Source organism: Cebus imitator, unplaced genomic scaffold (genome assembly GCF_001604975.1).
Source record: "Cebus imitator isolate Cc_AM_T3 unplaced genomic scaffold, Cebus_imitator-1.0 Scaffold270, whole genome shotgun sequence".
Classification (NCBI taxonomy): domain Eukaryota; kingdom Metazoa; phylum Chordata; class Mammalia; order Primates; family Cebidae; genus Cebus; species Cebus imitator.
Genome location: NW_016107585.1, coordinates 2,686,937 through 2,709,551, shown reverse-complemented (window position 1 = coordinate 2,709,551; position 22,615 = coordinate 2,686,937). Strand labels below are relative to the sequence as shown.

At 37.8% G+C, this 22,615-nt stretch overlaps 1 protein-coding gene across 3 annotated transcripts; it reads right to left on the bottom strand.

Moving 5' to 3' along the window:
• Positions 1 to 4,676: 4,676 nt before the first annotated feature.
• CCNL1 (cyclin L1) lies at positions 4,677 to 17,649 on the bottom strand. Of its 3 annotated transcripts, XM_017500797.2 has the most exons (11): positions 16,695 to 17,649; positions 16,309 to 16,383; positions 15,756 to 15,865; positions 9,956 to 10,076; positions 9,096 to 9,160; positions 7,210 to 7,309; positions 6,998 to 7,102; positions 6,767 to 6,908; positions 6,416 to 6,527; positions 6,218 to 6,316; positions 4,677 to 5,525 (listed from the first exon to the last, which is right to left on the bottom strand). In XM_017500797.2, exons 1-11 carry the CDS (start codon positions 16,998 to 17,000, stop codon positions 5,177 to 5,179), a joined length of 1,584 nt encoding a protein of 527 aa, XP_017356286.1. In that variant the 5' UTR covers positions 17,001 to 17,649; the 3' UTR covers positions 4,677 to 5,176. The 3 variants fall into 3 exon arrangements, with proteins under 3 accessions (XP_017356286.1, XP_037584517.1, XP_037584516.1); XM_037728589.1 differs by lacking the exons at positions 4,677 to 5,525; positions 6,218 to 6,316; positions 6,416 to 6,527; positions 6,767 to 6,908; positions 6,998 to 7,102 and adding an exon at positions 8,840 to 8,853 and having other exon boundaries at positions 16,695 to 17,216; XM_037728588.1 differs by lacking the exons at positions 4,677 to 5,525; positions 6,218 to 6,316; positions 6,416 to 6,527; ... (1 more) ...; positions 6,998 to 7,102; positions 7,210 to 7,309 and adding an exon at positions 7,411 to 8,853 and having other exon boundaries at positions 16,695 to 17,215.
• Positions 17,650 to 22,615: the final 4,966 nt, after the last annotated feature.

The following is a 22,615-nucleotide window of genomic DNA, read 5'->3' as shown; positions in this document are numbered from 1 at the left end:
TTTAAGAGCAGCTAGAAGTCTAGGTTTTTAATGTAAATGTTTCCAATTAAAAAAATATTAACAGCCAGTTCATTTATAACAAACATTGTAAAACCCAAACATGTGCAGGCCAGGATTTGGCTCAGGGTCCACCAGTTTGCTACCCCCAGGCTGTGGTTTACATCTCCTGTGAACTCTAGGAACCTACTCTTATCTTTGCAAAAGGGACACAGATGTTCATGAAATGGTGATTGGACATGCCCAAATGAAAGACAAGAAAGTGTGAATGATGATGAAGGCTTAAAAAAGTCACTCAGAGAATTGGTAGTATGTTAAATTAATGAATTCCTCATGTAATGTTTATTACATACCCTAATATGGACCAGACACTGTTACAGGATTAGGTGAGGGACATACAATAATGAGGAAACCACATCCCTGCCACTCTTTCACAAGCTTACATTCTAATGAGGAAGAAATTAAATGATAAAGCAAAATAACTTCGGTTAGTGGTAAGCATTATGAAAAGTTAGTGCAGGCTAAGGGATAGAACATGATAAGGGTGTTTAGAAAGGCTTATTTTAGAAGAGGTGGTGAAAGCAACCCCTCTGGAGAGGACTGCAGAGTGGGGACCTGAACAAAGACGTCTCTGAGACAGAAACATCCCCACACAAAGAGGATCGAAATAAAGGCTCAGTAAGAGATGTGCATATATAAGGAACAGAAAGAGTGGGGTTGATGGGAGAAGCTGGCAAGGGGTATTTTATAGAGTGATATGGGAAACTACTGAAGGCTTTATATATTAGAGCAATGTGATTAACACTTTAAATAGATCATTTTAGCTACTGTTCAGAGAAAAGATTGTGGCAAAGGCATCACAGAAATCGGATGACACTTACCAGAAAAGTGATAGCTGATATAGGGAAATCTGATGAGCTATAAAAGCAGGTAGGGTAGAAATTTTTTTCTGTACTTAGAATTGGGTTAGAATTATATTGAACATAGATGGCAAAAGCAGAAGGGACAAGAGGACACCTGGAATCAAAGAGCCCAGTTTTTCATGCCTTAATTATGAAAATCTATACTGTTCAAGATTTTCTATAAGGTACATACATTATTGAAGATATATTAGAATTATCGAAGTAGCATTCTCACTTTTCTGTGTTTTGAAGTGTTTTCCAATATGAAGTTTAAATTGCAGTGGTAAAAACAAATCCTATTTGCCCAACACATATACTACACAAAATTGTTGTAAGGACCAAGTAGAGAAGAAGTAAAATAACTTGTCAAGTCAACTTAGTGGAAGAATGATTTGAATGCAGAGCTGACATGGAAGTCCACGTTCCATGTAATAGAAATGTTCAAGTGGTTACAAAGCCAAGCTTTGAACAAATGGAAATTTTCAAATGGTTAGAACATCACATTGTGGCTTCCAGCCTAAGAGTGAAAAGGATGAAGGGCACAAAGTCCACACAATGAATGCTGCTCCCTTCCAATTTTCACATAGTGAAGAGATGTTCCCTTTATCAAACCTCAAGCACACTCTGTGTCTCTTTGAACCCTTCAATATGTCCATGCATAAGACCCTCAATATGCCTATACTTTTTTTTTTTTTTGGGACGGAGTTTCGCTCTTGTTACCCAGGCTGGAGTGCAATGGCGCGATCTCGGCTCACCGCAACCTCCGCCTCCTGGGTTCAGGCAATTCTCCTGCCTCAGCCTCCTGAGTAGCTGGGATTACAGGCACGCGCCACCACGCCCAGCTAATTTTTTGTATTTTTAGTAGAGACGGGGTTTCACCGTGTTGACCAGCTATACTTTTAATTTCATTTTAAAAATTTGGTATGAAGCCGGGCGTGGTGGCTCACGCCTGTAATCCCAGCACTTTGGGAGGCCGAGGTGGGTGGATCACGAGGTCAGGAGTTCGAGACCAGTCTGGCCAACAAAATGAAACCCCATCTCAACTAAAAATACAAAAAATTACCTGAATGTGGTGGTGTGCGCCTGTAATCCCAGCTACTTGGGAGGCTGAGACAGGAGAATCACGTGAACCCGGGAGGCAGAGACTGCAGTAAGCCAAGGCGACAGTGTGAGACTCCATCTCAAAAAATAAATAAATAAAAATGCAAATTTTGGAACTTATCTTCATAATCTATTACAGCTTAGGGAGAGTTAAGAAATGGCTCTCAGAAGAAATGATTGTTATTATGAAATTATTTTTTGAAACCTTTCATGAAAACTAAATGTTTAAGCTTTTGATGCAGACTATAGCGTTAATACTGGGGTTATAAGTGGCAATATTTAAAAGCTATTAAAGCAAAACTTAGAACTTCAGTTCTGAAAGTAGTCATTTTTATGTTCACTTTGTTTTAAAATAGGAACATAGTTAAGAATTTCACTGGTCTGTAAACTTAAGATGCCAACCGCAAGGGACAAATGTAATCTTCCATAACATGAATGGACTTGTATTAAAAATCAGGATTTAATTTGTGGGTCATTTGAAGAAAAAAAGTACTAGGATCACTAGGACAAATAACATTTTCATTCCCATAGTGGGGCAACCAAAACATGAGACAGAACAGACAGAGGGAACACAGATACAAAGGCCAGCAAAGTGCAAGCACCAATGGATAAGAATGGAGAACCCAGCAAAATACCTGGTGGATGAGGCAGCAGCCTAGTTTTCAGTTCTAAAATAACACAGTAGGTGGGTGTTCATGCTTCTGAATTCCAGACAAATAAGCAATTTAAACCTGAATCTGATTGAGCCTCAGGATCTCTCAGTTTACCACACAGGGGACAGAAAAATGTGTTCAGTGACAGCATACTTAGTGAACAAACCCAGGAGAAAAACTCTTCAGGACATGACCCAATTTCTCCAAGTAAAAAATACGGAGAAGCCTGTGGTTAAAGCCAATGCAACATATTTGGACTTCGAACAAACCAATTAAAACAAATTAGAGATGACAGTGCTCTGGATACTGACAGGGGTAGTATGGCATTAACTTTTACAGTAAAGCTATATGGTTATGTTTTAAAAGTCCTCAATCTTGCGGATTGAAATACTTGGGAACAAACTTACTTGTGGGGGATTTTCTTCCCAATAGCAAGGGTGGGAGGTGGAATGGTGAATTGGAGTACAGATTGAGTATGGTTTGCTGATCATTACGTTTGGAAATACTAAATGGATATTATAGGTATTCCACAACTTTGTGTTTGAAATTTCCCACAGTAAGTTTGAAAGTAAGTATTACTTTTAGACAAAGTTTTAAAATAGCCATAGGGCAGCATGACATTAACATCCTTTGACAACTTAGAAAACTGATTTGTAACAGATGATAAGACAAAAATCAAGACCGTGGAAAAGATCTTCCCCTAGCCCACAAAGCCACCTCTAATAACACCTTTTAACATATAAACCTCATTCCACATGCAGGTTTATCCTCCAGAACTCCCCATCTTCAAAAACAACCCTCACCCACAGCACATATTTCAAAGGAAAGATAAGGCACCTAAGTAATTTAGACACTATTAATAATTTAATACTTGGGAGGCTGAGGTGGGAGGATCACTTGAGGCCAGGAGTTCGTAACCGACCTGGGCAACATAGCAAGACCTCGTCACTAAAAAAAAAAAAAAAAGTCAAAAAAAATTCAAGATTAATTTGCTAACAGGGCCTTTGCTGACATTTGCCTTCCTTCAATGTCTGTCTTGTAAAGGAAACTGTTTAGCATTTAGAAGTAGTTAGCTTTTCAGAAATATCAATTTATAACTCAGCAATGTATACTACAAATCTTGTAGAAAGAACAGTCTTAATGAACTATTCACCCTTTCAAGCATGAAGTGGCTAACTTATGCTGGGTCTCGTTAGTTTCTGGTTAGTCTTTATAGTTAGAACTGTAACTGATTTAAGCAGCACAGCTAACACTATTACATCTTAAGGAATCTTATCTCCTTCAAAGGAGTTGCTTTGTGAAGCTGTTTTTTCCAGCCTCCACCACCTGCCATTACTGAACATGTTTTAAGTCTTTGGAATCCTCTTTAGAAGCTGTAACTTAAAAAAAAAAAAATATCCTTAGCAGCAGCACGTCTTCCTCTCTGTGGGTGTATTTTATTTCTTGAAACAGCAACAAATTACTTGGAGCCAAGTCTAGCGGAATAAAGTAGGTAAAATAAATGTAATGGAAACCTTCAGGTAATTATAAAGTAATGCAACATTTTGACTTCAAAGATCTGTAAACTGATTTCCAAAATGATGAAAAAAATTACTAAATGTAACTTGAAAACATTAATCTGGACACAAATTCTGGCTTTTCATCAAAACTTCACTTCTTTGTGGTCAGAATTCTCCTAGATTTCATTAAGTCTTAACATTAAATGCCTAAATTATACAGAACTGCTAAAGCTCAATAGTTACTAAGTTTTGGCTCACTCAATAGGGCACCTCATTTCAGAAATAGTACTTAAGTCTGACTCAAAATTACCTTATGGTACCATTCAAGAGAAAACCGGGTTTTGAGTTTAGTGCTACAATATAACATTAAATTTTACATTGTTGGGCTACTCCCATTTACTTTTTCCATATATACAATGACGACTTAAAATAGCTCACAATGCAGTTAAGAATTGCATTTTAATAATCTCAAACTACTGTCTAATGGCGGAAAGAGTAAGTTTGCCAGAAAACCAGTAGAGCCATTTTGCTATTAAAGTTTTGCTTTTTAATAATTTATTTAAATAAGATATTTGAAGCAGTTTAGAAAAAACAAGATTTATATTTTATTTCCTTGTAAAAATCTTTACACATGCAGACAAACCAGTGTTAAGAAAGTATTCACCATCATTTAAACAAATAACCACTTAAATAGAACAGTGTCTGCAATTTTATCTGTATAAAAATAAGATACATTTTTACAGAATTCACGCTCCAGTTCTTATAGCAATAAACAATACACAACTATAATAAAGTACAATTGAACCTGACCATGGTTTTTAATTAGATACTGCTAGGGCATTTTAATGTGCAAAAAAATTAACATAGTTCTTTTCAAAAGAAAATGTCCTCAGTGTTCTAGAGACCTAGAGGGTTTCAAGAAATCAAATCCTAATCAGTTTGCATTTTATGTTTTGATTGAGTCCATACATCACACTGTAGATAGGCAAAACCAAGAACTGATGCAGGCTCAAGGAAGATAAAGTCAGCGCCTGTGCCTGCCATGTCCTGAGCGACTGCCGCCGTGGTGCTTGCTTTTATGGGACCTCTCAAAGGAGCGAGATCGTTCACGCCTGTCCCTATGATGTCCCCTTTCATGCCTGTGTTTCTTGGCTGCATCTGAGTGATCCCGAGACTTGCTCTGAGATCGAGAACGAGATTTTTTCCTTTTATGACCATGTCTGTTTGAACTTTTTAAATCATCTCTGGTATGCTTGGCCTTAAGGTGAGGAGAACCATGATTATGATGTCTTCGAGGGCTTTCACTGTGACTGCGGGACCTGCTTCTTGATCTTGAGCTGTATGTTCCAGATCGACTCCGCCTATTATTATAGCTTAGATAATAAAAATGTGAAGTTTAGGTTCAGTTTCTATGGGGGAAAAGATTATTCTAGTGGTTGCTCTTAACAGGTTCAAAACACAGCTACCAGTTATGTGAATATTCAGAACTTTTTAAAAATCTCCCCACCCGACTTCTGTATGCCCAAGCCTATAACATATTAAATCTTAAGCATATGCTCTTGTGTCTATATTCCAAGGGGGGTAATTAGCAATTTTTACAATGTCCTCCTACAGCTATGCTTTTTATTAAGTATCTCCCATGTGTTCAAAGGAGACAGTGAAGAGCCACAAAGAGCTAACAATCTAATTACAAGCCTAACTAGGGAAGATTCATTGACTGGTTAATCTGATTACTGGTTATTAATAAGGGGTTAATAAAATACATTTGTTAACAGAAATTAAAAAAAAAAAAAGTTTTCACATTACAAATGATACTGTGGCCCTCATAGCACTTTGTGGGTAGCTCCTACACGTCTCCAAAAAACATGGGAGAAAATATAACAGAATGCCATTAAGATCCTTTATGTCCAGAACATCTCCAAACTGATTTCTCCTAATTTGCCTCATATTAAAAGCCTAATTCTAACCTAACTTTGAAAACAATCTATATTCAATTTTTAAAGAAAAAGCAATAACTTTTAAAAACTCCAAATAAGACTGCTTTCCTAAGAAAACATTTACTTACTGTCTTCTTGGAGTATGTGATCTAGAACGTGATCGTGTTCTTGACCTTGATCGACTTGCACTTCTGCTATTTCTACTTCTCTTGCTGTCTTTTCTTACACTTCAAAAAACCACAATATATTAGTTACAAACTTAGTGTGTTAAAAAGTAATCACATAAAAGATTCCTCAGGCCAATTTTCCAGCCCAAGTTTACTCACCCATTGTAAGGGCTTTTGGAAGCCTGCTGTCTATCCTCAGGTTCTTTTTTGACTGTCTTCACATTAATGGAGATTGGTGATTTCTCTTCAGCTTTTACTTCTCTTGGTGATGCTTTTAAAAGACATAACAACATGTTAACTACTGGTTTTAACAGAGGGTCAAAAGTTGTTTCTAAATGTAACTGAAAGTACCATGCTTTCAAGTATCAGTCTTTAGTTGACTGCCAGAGAAAACACAGTAACAGTTCCTTAACATCATTTTTCACTATGCAACTTTCAAATGCAAAAGCTCTCTAATAAAGAAAACACTTTCAGTGCCCCCAAGTCATTTTAATTCTAAATATATCTTACATGGCTTGGAGGCTGGAGAAAATCCACCGAGGGTTGAAAGGGCTGGAGTTCCATCAGGATTCAATCCCTTTGCTTTTAATTTTGCTTCTTGTAGGGCTACTTTTCTTTTTTCTACTTCTTTTTCCAGTAATTCATAGTTTGGCTATTGAAGAAAAAAAAAAAGTTAGTGTTTCTCCCTTACAGTAGCTTAAACTCTTAGCAAATTGACATAAATGAGTAAATAGAGAATACCTTTTTTCTGGTATAAAGCCTAAGCGTTTCTATGCAGATATCCTGGATTTCCTCTTCTGTAGTACCAAAAAGAAGAAACCAATGGGGACGAGTTGGCAATGGAATCTAAACCATAAGAACAGAAGGATTTAAATTTTTGTTATATCTGTATTGGAACCACTGAAAATTTGTGTGATTTATCCTATAGAACAAAATGGGAAATATACACCTACCTGAAGTGCTCTAGCTGCAAGGTAGATGCAAGCACATGCTATAGTCTCTGGTTGAAATCGAACAAAAACATTGGTTCGAAGACTGTCGTTCATGTAATTCCTGAAAAATATTTCAACTATAAGCTTGCATGTAAACAAACCACTTCTTCTGAAGCTTACATAAAATTGGAGACTCAATCTACTTTATTCTTTTTTCTTCTCTTATTTATATTCACATCTCACATTCTAGCATATAACAACTCTTAACTCAAAAAAAAATCAGTAGGCAGTAAGAATTTAATACGAGGACCATTTGCAGTTCTCCAATATATAGGACCAAAGCCCTTTTAAATTATTTTGTATTACTATCCAACTAGAAATTACTTCTAAAGTATTATTTCTGTAAAAAGCAATGCTTTCAAAGTCAATTCTGACAAGATTAGTTTCAGAAATGATAAACCACTCCAACAATACTTCAAGCCATTAATTATTGACCATCTCTCCTTTATCCACAATAAAAGCTGTGTCAACCAAGTTCGTTTCAAAAGCTCAAAGTATCGTTAACAGGGGTAAAAAGGCATTTTCAGTAAGTACCACGTTAAACGTACATTAAGAAAGCTAAGATACTTCAGAAAATCTAGATAGGGAAGTAAAGAGCAATAAACACATATAATGGCCTTGTTTACATACCTTTTTTTTTGTGACTAGGTAAAAGAGATAAACTATTTCAGTTAAAAAACTGCTGAACTTTTATTATTAATGAACTCTCCCCACAATATTCCTAAACTAATAAAGAAAATTTACAGGTCATTTAAAAGGTTAAGCTAAAATTAAATGGACTATTTCCTAAAAATCCTAAACCATCAGAACTGTTATAATCCATTTTATGAAAAACATTTAAAATGTCATGCATTTTATAAAAGTAATGAGACTTTTCTAACATTACAAACATTTACTGAGTCCAAAAGAAGCATGGCAGTCATAAACAGGACATCTTGCTGGGAAGTCCAAAATATAAAAATTACTAAGTCCTTCACATCAAGTCTTAGCAAACAGTAGTTGTGGTTGAACCACTAACTCCTTGGCTTGACCTTTAAATAATCCAGCAAGCAAAATCACACATCTGCATCTCAAAAAGTCCAAGTGCTAAAGCATTTAAGCAGTATAATAGTAACATCTCTATAAATAACGAAGTGCTTCTTACTTCTAACATTACCCGCAATACGGCCAAGCAACTATTTATATAAATTAAGCCAGTGTGGGAACTGGTGCCCATTTTAAACTGCAAGTTTGTAGTCTCCTTTGGTAGAATTCATGCTATACACACTAAAAATAAAAATTTAGTCAAACGCCTAATAAACCATTTAATTCATAATGGCTGGACAACAAATCTATCAAAAATGAACTATTCATTTTGATAGTTACAAGTATACATTAAATACATAGGCATGTCAAATAGTTACTTCTAGAAGCAAATATACAAATCCTTTTGACACCCCGACAGAACTAGAAGATGCTGCCAGATGGATATGGACCACTTCAGTGAATCTCGGATGAGAGCTTGCACTGGATTGGCTGGAGAGCAGGGTAGCCAATCAGGCCATCCTGAGGTCATGGGCTGAAGTGCAGAGGGCAGAGTTCTATGACTTACCATCATGGACTACCCTTTAATTAAAGAGTAGAAAAAAGAACAAAGTTAAATTGAGTTCTCCATTAAAAGTAATTAGTCAAGCCAAGAAAACAGGAAGCAGAAATAAGCATTATTTACCTTTTGGTTAAAAAAACAAAAACAACAACAAAAAGCCCCAAAACAAACTTATCTCATTATTTTGGAAAGGGAAACGAAACTTACTTTATTTCTGCTTCTGTTTTCCTGGCTAGGAAAGAAATCTAAAAAAGTGACTTACCAGGCAGTTTGAACCAGGGTTTGATTACGTTCACATTCTAAGACTTGTAAATACATAACAATGATCTGAAGGACAAGGGAAAAAAACTCGATTTAGTATACTGGTAGTTCTTTCAGACTACAGAGTTCAATAAAAAAAGTAACTGAAAATGTTAGATTTAAGTTCTAATTCTACATCAATAACACAGACCAACTTAAATATACATAAGATTCTAATGTGAGTTGTTGTATTACTAGATTTTTACATAAATTATGTTTAGAACTGTATTTCAAAATTGTACGGGAAAAAAGGCAATTAAAGAATATTTTTCACTGGCACTTTACCACGTGACGGGCACTGTGCTAGGAGATTATTTCACCTAATTTCCCAAGGTACATTTCTAGCCCAGATAGTTCTGACCTGAGCACTCGCTCTACCACGTATACTGATAATGAAAGCTAAGAGATTTAGAGAGAAACAAATTTCCAATAATGTTTAACAGTGAGCAGCTACCACACTTAGAACATTCTATTATGATGGTTAAGTATGCCAAATACTTTTGTAGCTACATATTTATTCCTTGGAATGAGGAACTTTATATCTCTGTTCTCTAGGCGGAAAAACTGGGACTTTAACCATAGAAACAAAAATAACTTCCTTATGACCACACAATTAAGATTTGAACCTACATTTTTGTACTCTCATTTTACTGATAAATCTCAACATCCAAAAGAATGTTTTTTTGATGAAGTCTGAACCTTTAAAAGAATGCTTTTTAAAATCAAGGTTAACGCTCACATAGAAACATAAATTCATATAAAGTAGAAATTTTGGAGAAGTCCTAATACTTACGAACCCAATTTCTGTACTCTACAACTCACCTTATGAGGATGCTTGACATGAACACAAAATCCCAACTCCTTTAGCACCCTCCTCTCTGCTTTGATAACTTGATTTTTGGTGTTAATGTAGTTCTGATCAAGGATCAGGGGGCTTGGAGTCCTATAGTTTGTAAGAAATAAAATCAAAACTGTTTTGCACATCCAAAAAATTTTATTTGTGGCATCTCCATTTTCCCTTCCAACCAACTATTGGCAACAGAAACCAGCTTTTTAAACTCCTGCAAACAAGTTAAAGCATTAATCTTGTGCTGTCCAAGTTATACTAATTAAATATATACATCTAGAGACTAAGTTCAACTACATTCTATAATGAAAAAAATTCAATCTAATGCTCTTCGGTTCATCCTTGTCAACTTTTCCATTCTGCTTATATTCTAGGTCTGTGCGTGTGTGTATACGTATTTAACTTTAGTGATAGTGTGATTTGTTATCACAAACCTCAAAGTCTCTCCAAGAGACTTTCCATTGACAAAACTAATGTGCTCCAGGCTGGTCCGATGGCAGTGGGTTATCAGAACTTACGAATATCAGTGTCACTAAAGTTAGTAGACAATCCCCCACTGCTAAATTTGACTGGCTTAAAAAAACACAAAAAACTAATGTGCTCCTAAGATTTCAGGACTATAAAGTCCTCATAAGATCATACTGATTTTTTACTCATTCTATAAAAGAACAGCTGTTGGCTGGTTTACGGGCAAAATTTTTTAAAATCTTGGTGGGGGTGGGGGGAAACAGTGGGTAGTTTATCCAGATTCCCCTAATGGGGTGATATTTTTTAACAATTTGTTGTAAGAGCCTACCTGTTAAAGTAATCTGAAAACTAAAGATTCAGCTCAATTACCCAAGTAAATTAAAAATTATATTATGTGATTCATGAGATCCAGGCCAAAATTTCATCAGGGTTGTGGTTTTAGGCAATTTACTTTTGTATTAATACAAAAGAGAATGAAGGGCCATAGTGAGGAAACCAGATCACATTCAAAGGCTCTGTATCAGACTAAATTTTGGTAATTCAGAAGGTTCTAAAATACAGAAGGCTTATGTCAGTGATTTAATGCTTTAAAAATAGCACATTCAACTGATGTTATCCCCAAATGTTTTATTGCATAGTTTAAAAACCTACCACTTAAAATAAAAGACTATCTTATTTATGTCTTACAATTCAAAACTGGTTTCTTCCTGAGAAGATTTAGTCAGGAAAGGTTAAGGAATTGAGCTTTTGTTTTTTGTTGGTCATGTCTGAAATTTACCCATGTCTAATACATTCTTAGATGCGACCAACAAAAACTACAATTTTATCAAGATATTGATTATATGCTAAGTTTACAGGTTGAACACTTAAATATTTTTGTCCATACTCATCCAAAAGACTGTTCTAGGCAGAATACACAAACTATTTTTAAAACAGTCATCCTCTCTACCCCAATGCAGATCAGATCCAGAAAAATGTAATCTCGTATTTTAAAAATCAAAGTCTATTTCACTACATGCACCTGAAGGTTAGAAAATCTGAAACGATCTTTATTACTCCTATAGTAACATCAGAGTAAAAGGTCAGCTATCATACATTTTCCTTTCTTCCATTTAAAATTATTACAGAACCTGGAATGCTTACTAAACAAAAATTGGCAGAGCTGACAAGATAAAAACCAGCTGTTACTTAAAATGGCCTTCACTTAATTCCATTTCTCACACCTGTAATGAGGCCACCAGTTGGCCTCATTGAGCTGCTTTCTAACATTAACGTGTAATGATGAATTCACTTTATCAGGACAATAGGCTACAAATTGCTCTTTGGAAAAAAAAAATGAAACTTAATTCTCCTTAATTCTCATGAGAGCAACCTATCTCTCTCTCTCTCTCTCCCTCACTCCCTCTCACTCTCTCTCTCTCCCTCTCACTCTCTCTCTCTCTCCTCTCGATACACACACATACACACACGATCTTAAGGTTTATGATCAGTCTTTATCATCATAGGAAATTTGTAAACAAGTTAAATCAACCTCACTCTTTTTAACTGAATGGCTGTGTTATCTAATGGCTCTCCTTAAACTGGCATTAAGAGATAAAATAGCTTGTGTTACAGCTGCACACTATTTTAACTCTTAACCTCTTGCAATCCAGACAGTAGACTGCATCATCAAAATTCCTAATAAAATATATTTTATGAAAGTATAGTTGTTTCATTTTTCTCCATTTATGTTAATAAAGATTATCTACACCTCTAAAGATAACCTGCTTTAAGAGTTGCCTTCAAATGGTGATATAATTTATTTGCTCTTCTAATTACACTAAGGCAGTTAAATATTTGTTTGAATCATAGCTATTTAGTCCCAAATCAGATTTAATCACGCCATATTGTTTTGTGTCAAAATCCCAATGATACCAAAATAGATTTAAGAAAACCAAACCCATTATTTACTATAATTCAACTATGTATTCAACTTCTTGCTTAATCCTATTTATTACCTGCAGTTTTCAAAGTTAACTTTGTGGGTGTATAACCTAAAACCAGAAAGCTTATTTTGTTCGGAATTGGTTTTACCTCACAAATTAAGGATGTACCCATAATTTACAACTACCTGCTAGAGATTATTTTGTATCGTAAATTTAAAAAAATGTATCTCCATAAATCAGCAATAAACAAAGTTTCAAAGCATAAATTAGTACTTTGTTGCAACAAGTACATTAAATTAAGGCCTGCTAGAATTTCTTCCTCCCCAATCAGGTAAACTTTCCTTGCCAATAAAGTCTGGAGACATGGCATTTTTAAATCTCTAAAAAAGACTTCAGAGAAAACAAAAATAATTTTCATTATCAACACACTAACTCAATCTCTGCTTTAAGTTTCTATTGTCTGATTTTTCTGATCTATACATGAATAATTTTTAACTTTAGAAAATCCTGGTCTTTGGTCATTAGAAGTTTATTAGGTGGTTTGTTAGAGGCGTTGGTTTGTTAGAGGCGTGATTTTCCTTTAGCATGATTATGTAATTGACATATAACTCAACAACAAAAATTATGGAGTCCAAACATGGTAGTCTCATTTATGTGTTATAAAGGCTGAGAAACATTGGAACTAGATCTTCAAGAGACTATATTAATAACAGGTAAGTCATTTTCAAAGAGGCAGACTGCCAAGGAAATATACAGAAATCTGTAATGCCTACTTCAAAGAAAGTAGAAACATTCTTTACAGGTATTTAAATAAACTGAAAGCCACCTTGTAGAGTCACAGAATTAAATGTAGAAGGCTGGCAGACTAAATGATGTCACTTAATACCCTTCCAATTCTTATTTATCCAACTTCTATGATCTATGGATACACTGAAAATATATGTTTAATAATGAGAATGGTTAAACCAGTCTTTAAAAATGTTAATACGCTACATCTCAGAAGTAAATATGACAAAGCAATCATCCCTCTAGATTTAGCCATTCATTCTGAACCTAAAAGATAATTACCGAACCACAAAAAATTTGAAGGAGGAATAGGCCAAACAATCCAGGTTGGGGATTAAGCACTGGTATTTTTTAAAAAGCTTCTCTGCTAATTCTCAATGTGTAGCCAGGCTGATGAGACCAAAGACCTACAGGCAACATGAATAATATTATCTCCACTGTAACTGTCAAAGTCACACTGCAATTTAAAGTTATGCATCAACTAGATTAAAACAAATAGCATCGAGACAAGTGATATCCTTTACCTAACTAAAGTGTAATACTGATAGTACTTTCTAATGACATTAACCTATGCAAAAATAAATACAAAGCTATAGTTCTAATAACTTGGACAGCAAAGACAAAAGCTTATAACAAGAAACAGGAGTTTTTCTAAATGGTTCACCAGTGGCCAACCTGTTTGTCCCCGATTCCAGTGACCTATTCTCAGAGCACTGGCTTCTCCTTGGGGATTTTCGATACTTCACTCACTGTTGCCATGACGACAGCTTCATCTCTATGTACCACTCCACATCACCCAGGCTTTGGTAAATGTAGCTGGTCGCTGTATAGTCGGTTGCAAGGGAAAAAAGAGTTGAAGTTAATAACATATACAAGTTACGTGCTTGAGTAAACTTGTAATATGCATAGAAACACTTTTACATCCTGCTTTAAAAAAAAGGCTTCCATGCAATTAACAACTCCTTTTAAATTTTGCTATAATCAGACTTCTAAGAGTGAAACAAAATCAGTTTTCTCTGTAATAATGACCCAAAAAAACAAAGTTACATCAGACACAACAATCAGGCGAGATCATACTATTTTAAATTCCACGGTTTTTACAGTTAAGACCTGTTCTGACATCAGCGAAGAAAACTCAGTCTCACAGAAAACTTCACAAAAGATAATCATATGATTACATAATAGTTGGCTCAATAGTTCAAAGAATCATACTAGAAAACCATTTCCTTTAAGCAAAGAGAAACCTTTGACTAAAGATAGAGCCTTGTAGTGTCATGACTTTAAACATCCTGAAGAATCAGTCAGGTATCTAAATAGATTTAAGCTCAGACCATACCAATCACCAATTTGAAATCTTCCCAATTCCAAGAGACTTACCAACAAACTAAAAGGTATTTTAGAATTTAAAAATTACTCTATCCCTGGACACAGTTAAGGTGAGTGAGCAAAGATGGGGGAGAAAAAGTATGTAAGAAAACTGTTTCAGACTTTTGACTAGGATACTCTTAAAAAAAAAAAACAAAAAACTGCAGAATCACAGAATAGACTAGTCATCTTAAAGTTGCTTTAATATTTGCTTATCTGAATAGTTCCATTACTGCCAACTTACAGATTTAGCCAATAAGGACTACTCATATAGGATACCAACTTGGCACTAACCAACATACCCAACCCCCAGAACAACTTATGATCCTTTTAATAACTTCCTTTCAAACTCAGTAGTTTGTTGAACTTCACTACAATTCCTTAAAGAGTGAATACAAAAACTAATCTACACCAAATATAATTTTCTGCAGCAGGTACTGGAAGTCACCTGTAGATGCAAGAAGTCTTGCAACAAACTTTTTGGTACTGCCTCACAGGAACACATAGGTCCACATAAAGTTATGTTATCAAAACACCTAGCAGATACTACTTCAGTCTCTGTACTTTCTTACAACATCAAATAAATGGGCCTTATCTAAATGTAACCCAATCACTCTAACTTAATTTTCTAACCCACTCACTGAGACTGTATCTGACCAAACAAAATACCTGTTTAATCCCTTTGACTTCAAACTTCAAACTTTATCATCCTGCAGTCCTTTCAGATCCGGTATTATTCGATATATCGTAGTTCAATGTTGAGAAGTACTCTAACAAAAGCCAACCTCAATTGATAAAGAATTAACTGGGACTTCGAGTAGAAAAACATAATCTACACAGAACTTTGCCACAATATTAACTACAGTGTTTAAACTTCCAGCCTTCAGTCTTCCAGAGAGGGGAGAGGAAAAATAACTTACAGAATACACTCACACTTGAGCCAAATGTATTCCCTTTCTTGTTTAATCTTAAGCCACAGGCCTGGCTTCACAGCACTGTTAGGATTGTCCATAAACGCAACTGCCTCTACAAACTTCAGATAACTGGTTAATTATGGATTTTTTTCAAGTTAATTTAAATATCAGTGTTCCTGTATGAACTTTAACACCTAAATTAAAGTCCGTTTTCTCTTGCACCCATATTCACTTGAGAGGAAAGATGTTTTGACTTGATGACTGGTGCACGGTACAGCAGTAACAAGAGATGCTATGCTCAATAATGCCAATCTTACCTTTTTCCTCTTAACTGGCGTAGGTGGTGGAATACATTAATCACATCTCTTATTCTTCTAGGTGCTTCTTCGATTTTTGATGCAAGATTAATACAAGCCATAGCAACAATCTGGAAGAATCCAGGAGAAACAAAAACCATTGTTAGATTAAACTTACTTTGATGAATAAACTTTAGAACACAAGTGGGACAACCTTTAGCAAAACTTAGAGTGGACATTTCTATGCCATAAGCTTACCAGCTACGCTAGTACCATAATCTTTTTGTTGTTCTACTCATCTTAATTTTGGTTCCAGAGTCAAGCTCAATCTCACAGTGAGTTCTGCATTTGGTTGAAAACTGTACTTCTCCTTAAGAGGGCACACTTAGGCTCGGGATCCATTTTCTAGAGTTTGAACACATTCTAAAGGTTTCCACTTCCCGGCGAGTGAGAACTAGGTACAAAGGCCTAAGCTAAACCACACCCTTTCTGGAAAAGCTGGCTGCTGACACTACCCCTACTTCTGCCCATTTCCGGATGAAAAATCCCTTTTAACCGCCTCCGCAGTGCTTACCTCGAAACTGTGTTTGACGAAAGATTTGGAGTAGAAAAAACGATGAAACAACACCTGCCCCGTTGCCATCGCCACCTGCAGACAAGAGAGGAGAACCGAAACGCAGGGGTCAGGCGGGCCCGCTCCAAGCGCCGGCCGCCATTTTGTGCCGCCGGTCGCTTCCCTTTCCCCTCCCGCGGCAGCCGTAGCGAACAGCACGCTACCGGGTCTTTCCTCCGCCTCCGCAGCCCCAAACCCCAGGACGCCCCGGCCCCGGGTGGGCTCCAAATGGGAGAGCCTCAGAGAGCCATCCCCACCCTGCTAGAGCACAGTGATACTGAGATGCGGCGCAGGGGACGAAAGAGAGGAGAGGAGCACCCGGCCGGCCCGGGGCCGGAGCAACTGACCTGCGGCAGCCGGAGGAGAATGCCGGCGGCCTGGATGAGCTCGCAGCCCAGGATGCGTAAGTCTGTCTCGCTAGGCAGGTCGAGCCCGTCCTGCATGGACGGGGTAGGCGAGAGCCTCTCCTCCGGAATCAGAGAGTGGTCGATGGTGAGTGAAACTTCCGAGTACAGGCGGTCACCGATCAGGATCCCTCCCGTCGTGGTCGTCGTCGTGGTCGTGGTCCCGGAGCTGGAGCCGCCCGCGCTTGGTACGGCTGACGAAGCGGCGGCGGCGGCAGCGGTAGCTGTCGGGTGAGGCCCGGACGCCATAGTCTTAGCGAGCTGCACGCAAGCCCAACGCAGCCGGAACCCGAAACGAGACTAACCAGCGTTCTCGGCGCGACGGATATTCCCGTGACCGCCGGGTTGTCGGCCGCTTCACGCCGTGTGCGCTTCCGCCCTGACGTCACCACGCCGGGCCGCCGCGCGCCAACTAGTCCCTCCAGGCAGCGCCCCAGCCCTTGGCGTCTGGGCCTGCGCCGGGAACGTCAGGTGCTGCGACCGACTTTGGGGTACTCGGTGGCCAAGGAGGCAGTATCTAGCCAAGGCCAGTCGAAACTACCTTATCTGCGATACTTAGCCACACAAAAAACGGAGCTTAAAGATCCGTATTCCTAAAATAGAGGGGACAACATTGATTATCATTCCTGCTTCCGTCCTCTTCTTTAGCCTCGGCGCGGTTCTTGTTTCGCATGTACCGAGGGAAGTGGCGGCCGATCTAAGCGTGCTTTGGCGGGTGGAAGTGGTGACTCTGGTGTCTTATGTGGACCAATGTGTAATATAAAGTGACCCTCAGGGAATCTGGAGAGGGTGCTTTACAGTATTTGAAGAACACAGGGCTGTGGACCATATCGGTTCCCAAATGAAAGCTCCACGGAAAGCGTGTGGTTCCCAGTGTGAGGAAGTAGAGCAGACGCATAGGAATGATCCGGAGGGTGGCTGCTTTCGTAGCTCTGCTTGCGAAACTCGTGGCCGGCTTTTGACACCACCACGGCTTTCAGTAATCTGGAAAATCCCTAGTTTCCAAAAATAGTCTTACAGCGAGGACTTGACAGAGGTAATTTGATTATGCCTAGGAGTCTCTATTCATACATGGTTATCTACCTCGGGTAGGCAGAATGGGTGAAGTCAACCTCGTAGTTATTTCCTCTAATACTAGCTAGCAATTTCCAGCGTTTACAGAAACTTGAAGTAAAAATAATACTGATCCAAACTACTAGAATCTACGTTGGAAGGAAAGGAATATAAAAATTAGTGGTGGCACACATCTGTAGTACCAGCTACTTAGGAGGCTGAGGTGGGAGGATCACCTGAGCCCAGAGACGTCAAGGCAACTGTGAGCTATAATAGTGCCACTGCATTCCAGCCTGAGTGGCAGAATAAGACCCCGTCTCAAAAAAATAAAGAGAAAGAAAATAAAACACTGTAATAATTTTTCCAAAGTATGATTTTTCTGGAATTTGTCCCTGAAAAGGTTAGGGCAGAGTTATCATTTTTAAAGATTATTTTTTCCTTCCATTCACAGATATAGACTCATTTTTAAAAAATGTCTCTCCATGCTTACAAAATAGACTCCATCTTTACAAAACCTTGTGGAATAGAGCCACTAGCCCCAATGCCCTCTATCCTCTGGATTTAGCCTTTTTTTTTTTTTTTTTTATGTTTTTTGCCACCTCCAATTAGAGTGTCATGGATTTTAAAAAAATGAAACTAAAGTTTAAAATAACATGACAGTTTGATGAGTTAATGCTAAGTAAGTACTTATATAAAATATTGATCGACCCCCTCCACCTTTGTTGAAGCTGGGAGGGAGGAACAGTAAAAACAATCATGAGTTTTCAATAAAATGAAGTGTTCTGTCAGAAGTGAGTGGGAAATGGGGCTAGTGGCTCCATTCCACAAGGTTTTGTAAAGATGGAGTCTATTTTGTAAGCATGGAGAGCTATTTTCAAAAAATGAGTCTATATCTGTGAATGGAAGGAAAAAATAATCTTTAAAAATGATAACTCTGCCCTTTTCAGGGACAAATTCCAGAAAAATCATACTTTGGAAAAACTATTATAGTGTTTCTTTTTATTTTCTTTCTCTTTATTTTGTTTGAGACGGGGTCTTACTCTGTCACTCAGGCTGGAATGCAGCGGCACTATTATAGCTCACCGTTGCCTTGACGTCTCTGGGGTCAGGTGATCCTCCCACCTCAGTCTTCTAAGTAGCTGGTACTACAGATGTGTGCCACTACTAATTTTTATATTTTTTGTAGAGATGAGGGTCTCACTATGCTGCGTCAGCTGCTCTGGAACTGCTGGGCTCAAGAGATCCACCCACCTAGGCCTCCCAAAATGTTGGGATTACAGGAGTAAGCCAGGGGGCTTGACTGTGTTACATTGTTTCTGTTACTTTGAGAAAGGTTGTTCTTCCAAATGTACCTACTTAACATTAACATTAAAATGCAGGTATGAGAAAGACCACCATGCACAGTGGCTCACGCGTGTAATCCCAGCACTTTAGGAGAACAAGTTGGGAGGATCACTTGACCACAGGAGTTTGAGACCAGTTTGGGCAACAAAGTGAGACCCCTGTTTTTTTTGTTTGTGTTTTGGTGGTTTTTTTTTAAAAAAAGGAAAGGAAAGAAAAAAAGTGGAAGGGGTAAGACCTATCCACAATTATAAAGGATTAGAAAGAGTGAAGCTCATTTTATTTTATTCTATTTATTTATTTAGACAGGCTCTCACTCTGTTGCCCAGGCTGGAGTGCAGTAGCACGATCACAGCTCACTGCAGCTTCAACCTCCCAGGCAAGTGACTCCCACCTTAACCTCCCCAGTAGCTGGGACTACCGGCACATGCCACAATGCAGGTAATTTTTTTTTTTTTTTTTAATATTTTTTGTGCAGACAGACAGAATCTCACTCCATTGCCCAGGCTGGTCTTGAACTCCTGGGCTCAAATGATACTGCCATCTTCACGTCCCAAAGTGCTGGGACTACAAGGTGTCAGCCACTGCACCTGGTCAACCCCACATTTTAATTGTTATATGTTGGTGCAAAAGTAATTACGGTTTTGCCATTTTAATAGCAAAAAACACAATTACTTTTACACCAACCTAATATAGAAGCATTAGTAGAAATGAATCCAGACAGGTGAGATGAGATACTGGAAAGTAAATGATTGAGTTGCTTGTCACTCTAAGAAAAAATGTAATGGTAAATCTGTAATTGTACACACACAGCAGAGATCTAACTGGTAGACCCTGAGTTCACCCATGTCTAAGGAAATCCAATGATAAGTAAATATATCATTACTGTTTCAACATAGGCAGGCTTCCAATGACAACTGAAGAGACGAGTAGAATTATCAGTGGCCTACCTGGGGCTACTGAAGAATGATATAGCTGATGTTTAAATTAGTTCTCATTTTATTAGACTTTTTAGCCTCTCTGGGGAGCATGGTTTTCATTATTTAACTTTTGGGTTCTTTAATTTTAAAATCACAATTGGCATCATTCCATTAATTTCTTCAGCAATCAGTTATTCACCAGTAGACCACAGGAATTTAATATTTTGCCACGAAAACTTAGGCAAATGAAGTCTCCAGTTAGAACGAGCTACACTCAATACACGGAAAGACAAATGTTAAGGTGACCAGCAAGTGTAAAAAGCAGGCAGAGAAGGGATAAATCATCATGGTTGATGACATTATGAAGAAGGTATAACCTTAAGAAGTTGCTAATCAAATTTCTGTTGATGGCAGAGACAATGGAGCATCTGCCTTTATGCATGAGCTGTTCATGTAGTTCAATGACTATTTTTCATTTAGTCCTTTGGCTGTTATATGACTACACACATTCTGAATGGGTTGCTCTCTTCATTAGAAATAGAGATACTCTGTAAATGATTTATTTGTAATGAACACTTAGGCATATGCTGCCTGGTACATCTCCTGATAGCACTGGCCTGGGAATTCTGCTGCTGGCTCTGCTGAGAATTAGTCCTGAGACTTTGGGCAAACAGTTTTTTCTACTTTAAAATGACAGAGTCTGACCCTTGCAGGTCTAAAATTATTTGACTCTGATCGTAAAAGTATCTTGAACTTTAGACTCATTTTTGGTTCTTGTTTTTCTTTCTGTGTTAATCACCAAGTCCTGTTGGTCCTTCCTTTTAAGAAGAAAATTGTTCTTGAATCTCCGTGTTCTCTCTATTCTTACAGCTACACATCTGCTGTGTCTGCCCTACCAATACGGCCCTCTCTCCCTAATAGAGGCTCCAGGGCCCCCATTTATCCTGTTCTCTTTGCAGCACTTCGTAGCAGATCAGCCGTGTTTCCACTTTTGCTCTATTCTTTTTCTTAGGATGGGCTAGATAAATAGTCTATAACTTCTGCTCCATATAGGCATGGGCTGCAGAACAAGAGGTCTGTTGGAATTGCCATAACCAGAGAGATTGTGTATATTGTGGGGACCAGGGAGAGATTGGGAACTCACAGAAAGCAGTACGGTGAAGTGTTTTGGTGTCTGACACACATGTAGGCTCTGGGACAGTTTTGGAGATAGGTCTACAATTGGGCATACGTGACTGAGATGTATGGCCAATAGGAATTTTATAAACTGAACTATAAAGTCAACAAACCCACAAGTTTGCTTTTAGAGCCAAAGTTAATATTATCCAATTCAATCTCTTTTTTTACACACGAGGAAACTAAGGTCCAAAGATGTGCTTGCAAATAGTAGATAATAAATATTAGGTGATTGTAAATAATCTTATCAAGTCAGTCTTCAGACAGATTAATTCTTTTGTTTTTGAGATGGAGTCTCTCTTTGTCACTCAGCCTGGAGTGCAATGGTGCAATCTCAGCTTACTGCAACCTCCCCTTCCCCTGTCCAGGCGATTCTCCTGCCTCAGCTTCTGGAATAGCTGAGATTACAGGCATATGCCACCACACTCGGCTAATTTTTGTATTTTTAGTAGAGGTAGGGTTTTACCATGTTGGTCAGGCTGGTCTGGAACTCCTGACCTCAGGTGATCCATCTGCCTTGGCCTCCCAAAGTGCACAGATTCATTCTTTATGGTATTTAATGCCAGAACCAACTAGTCTTGGTTTTAGTCAGCAATTCAAGAGTAAATCTACTTGTCACAACCCATCAAGGGAATCTGGCTTTGATGACACTGATTTCAGATCAGTGAACCTGATTTAGGATATCTGACCTCCAGAACTATTAGAAAATAAATGTATGTTGTTTTAAGCCATCAAGCTTCTTGTAATTTGTTACAGCAGCCTTAGAAAACATACAGTGACCTTAGGGATTCTGCAGGTAAAGGTAGACTTCACTAACATCTTCATCTCAGTAGCACTGGAAAATCAGATAAGCCATATATATTATGTTTTTTAATGTTATCACATGTGGGCCACAGCCTTAAGCCAGAGGTTAGCTTTGTAAGGCAGGAAAATATAAAATGATGAAAGCTTCTCTACCTATAGCTTTTCTGACTTGTACTCTGAGTGGGACAACCAGTGAAAATTGCAGGTAGAGAGAAGAAATGCATATTTATTCCTCCACTGGGAACAAAAATCCTGTCAATAGGTATGTGACTTTAGGTAAATTAATCTGCTTATTTAGGCAATTATTTAAGCTCAATTTACTCACCAATAAAATGATAACTCCTACCACAAAAGATTGTTGTCAGGTAAAATGATTATAGATTAATTCATGTGTTTTCCAATCCTTGGAAATGCGGATTCCTTATGTGGTGTTGGTCAATGGATAATGCCTGTTGTTCTGGCTAGGGATTTTTGATCTGTCAGCTGTGAACAGTTTGTCTTCATTCATTCATTCATTCATTAATTCATTCATTCATCTTTAAATTCTTACTTATTAATTGACAACTAAGT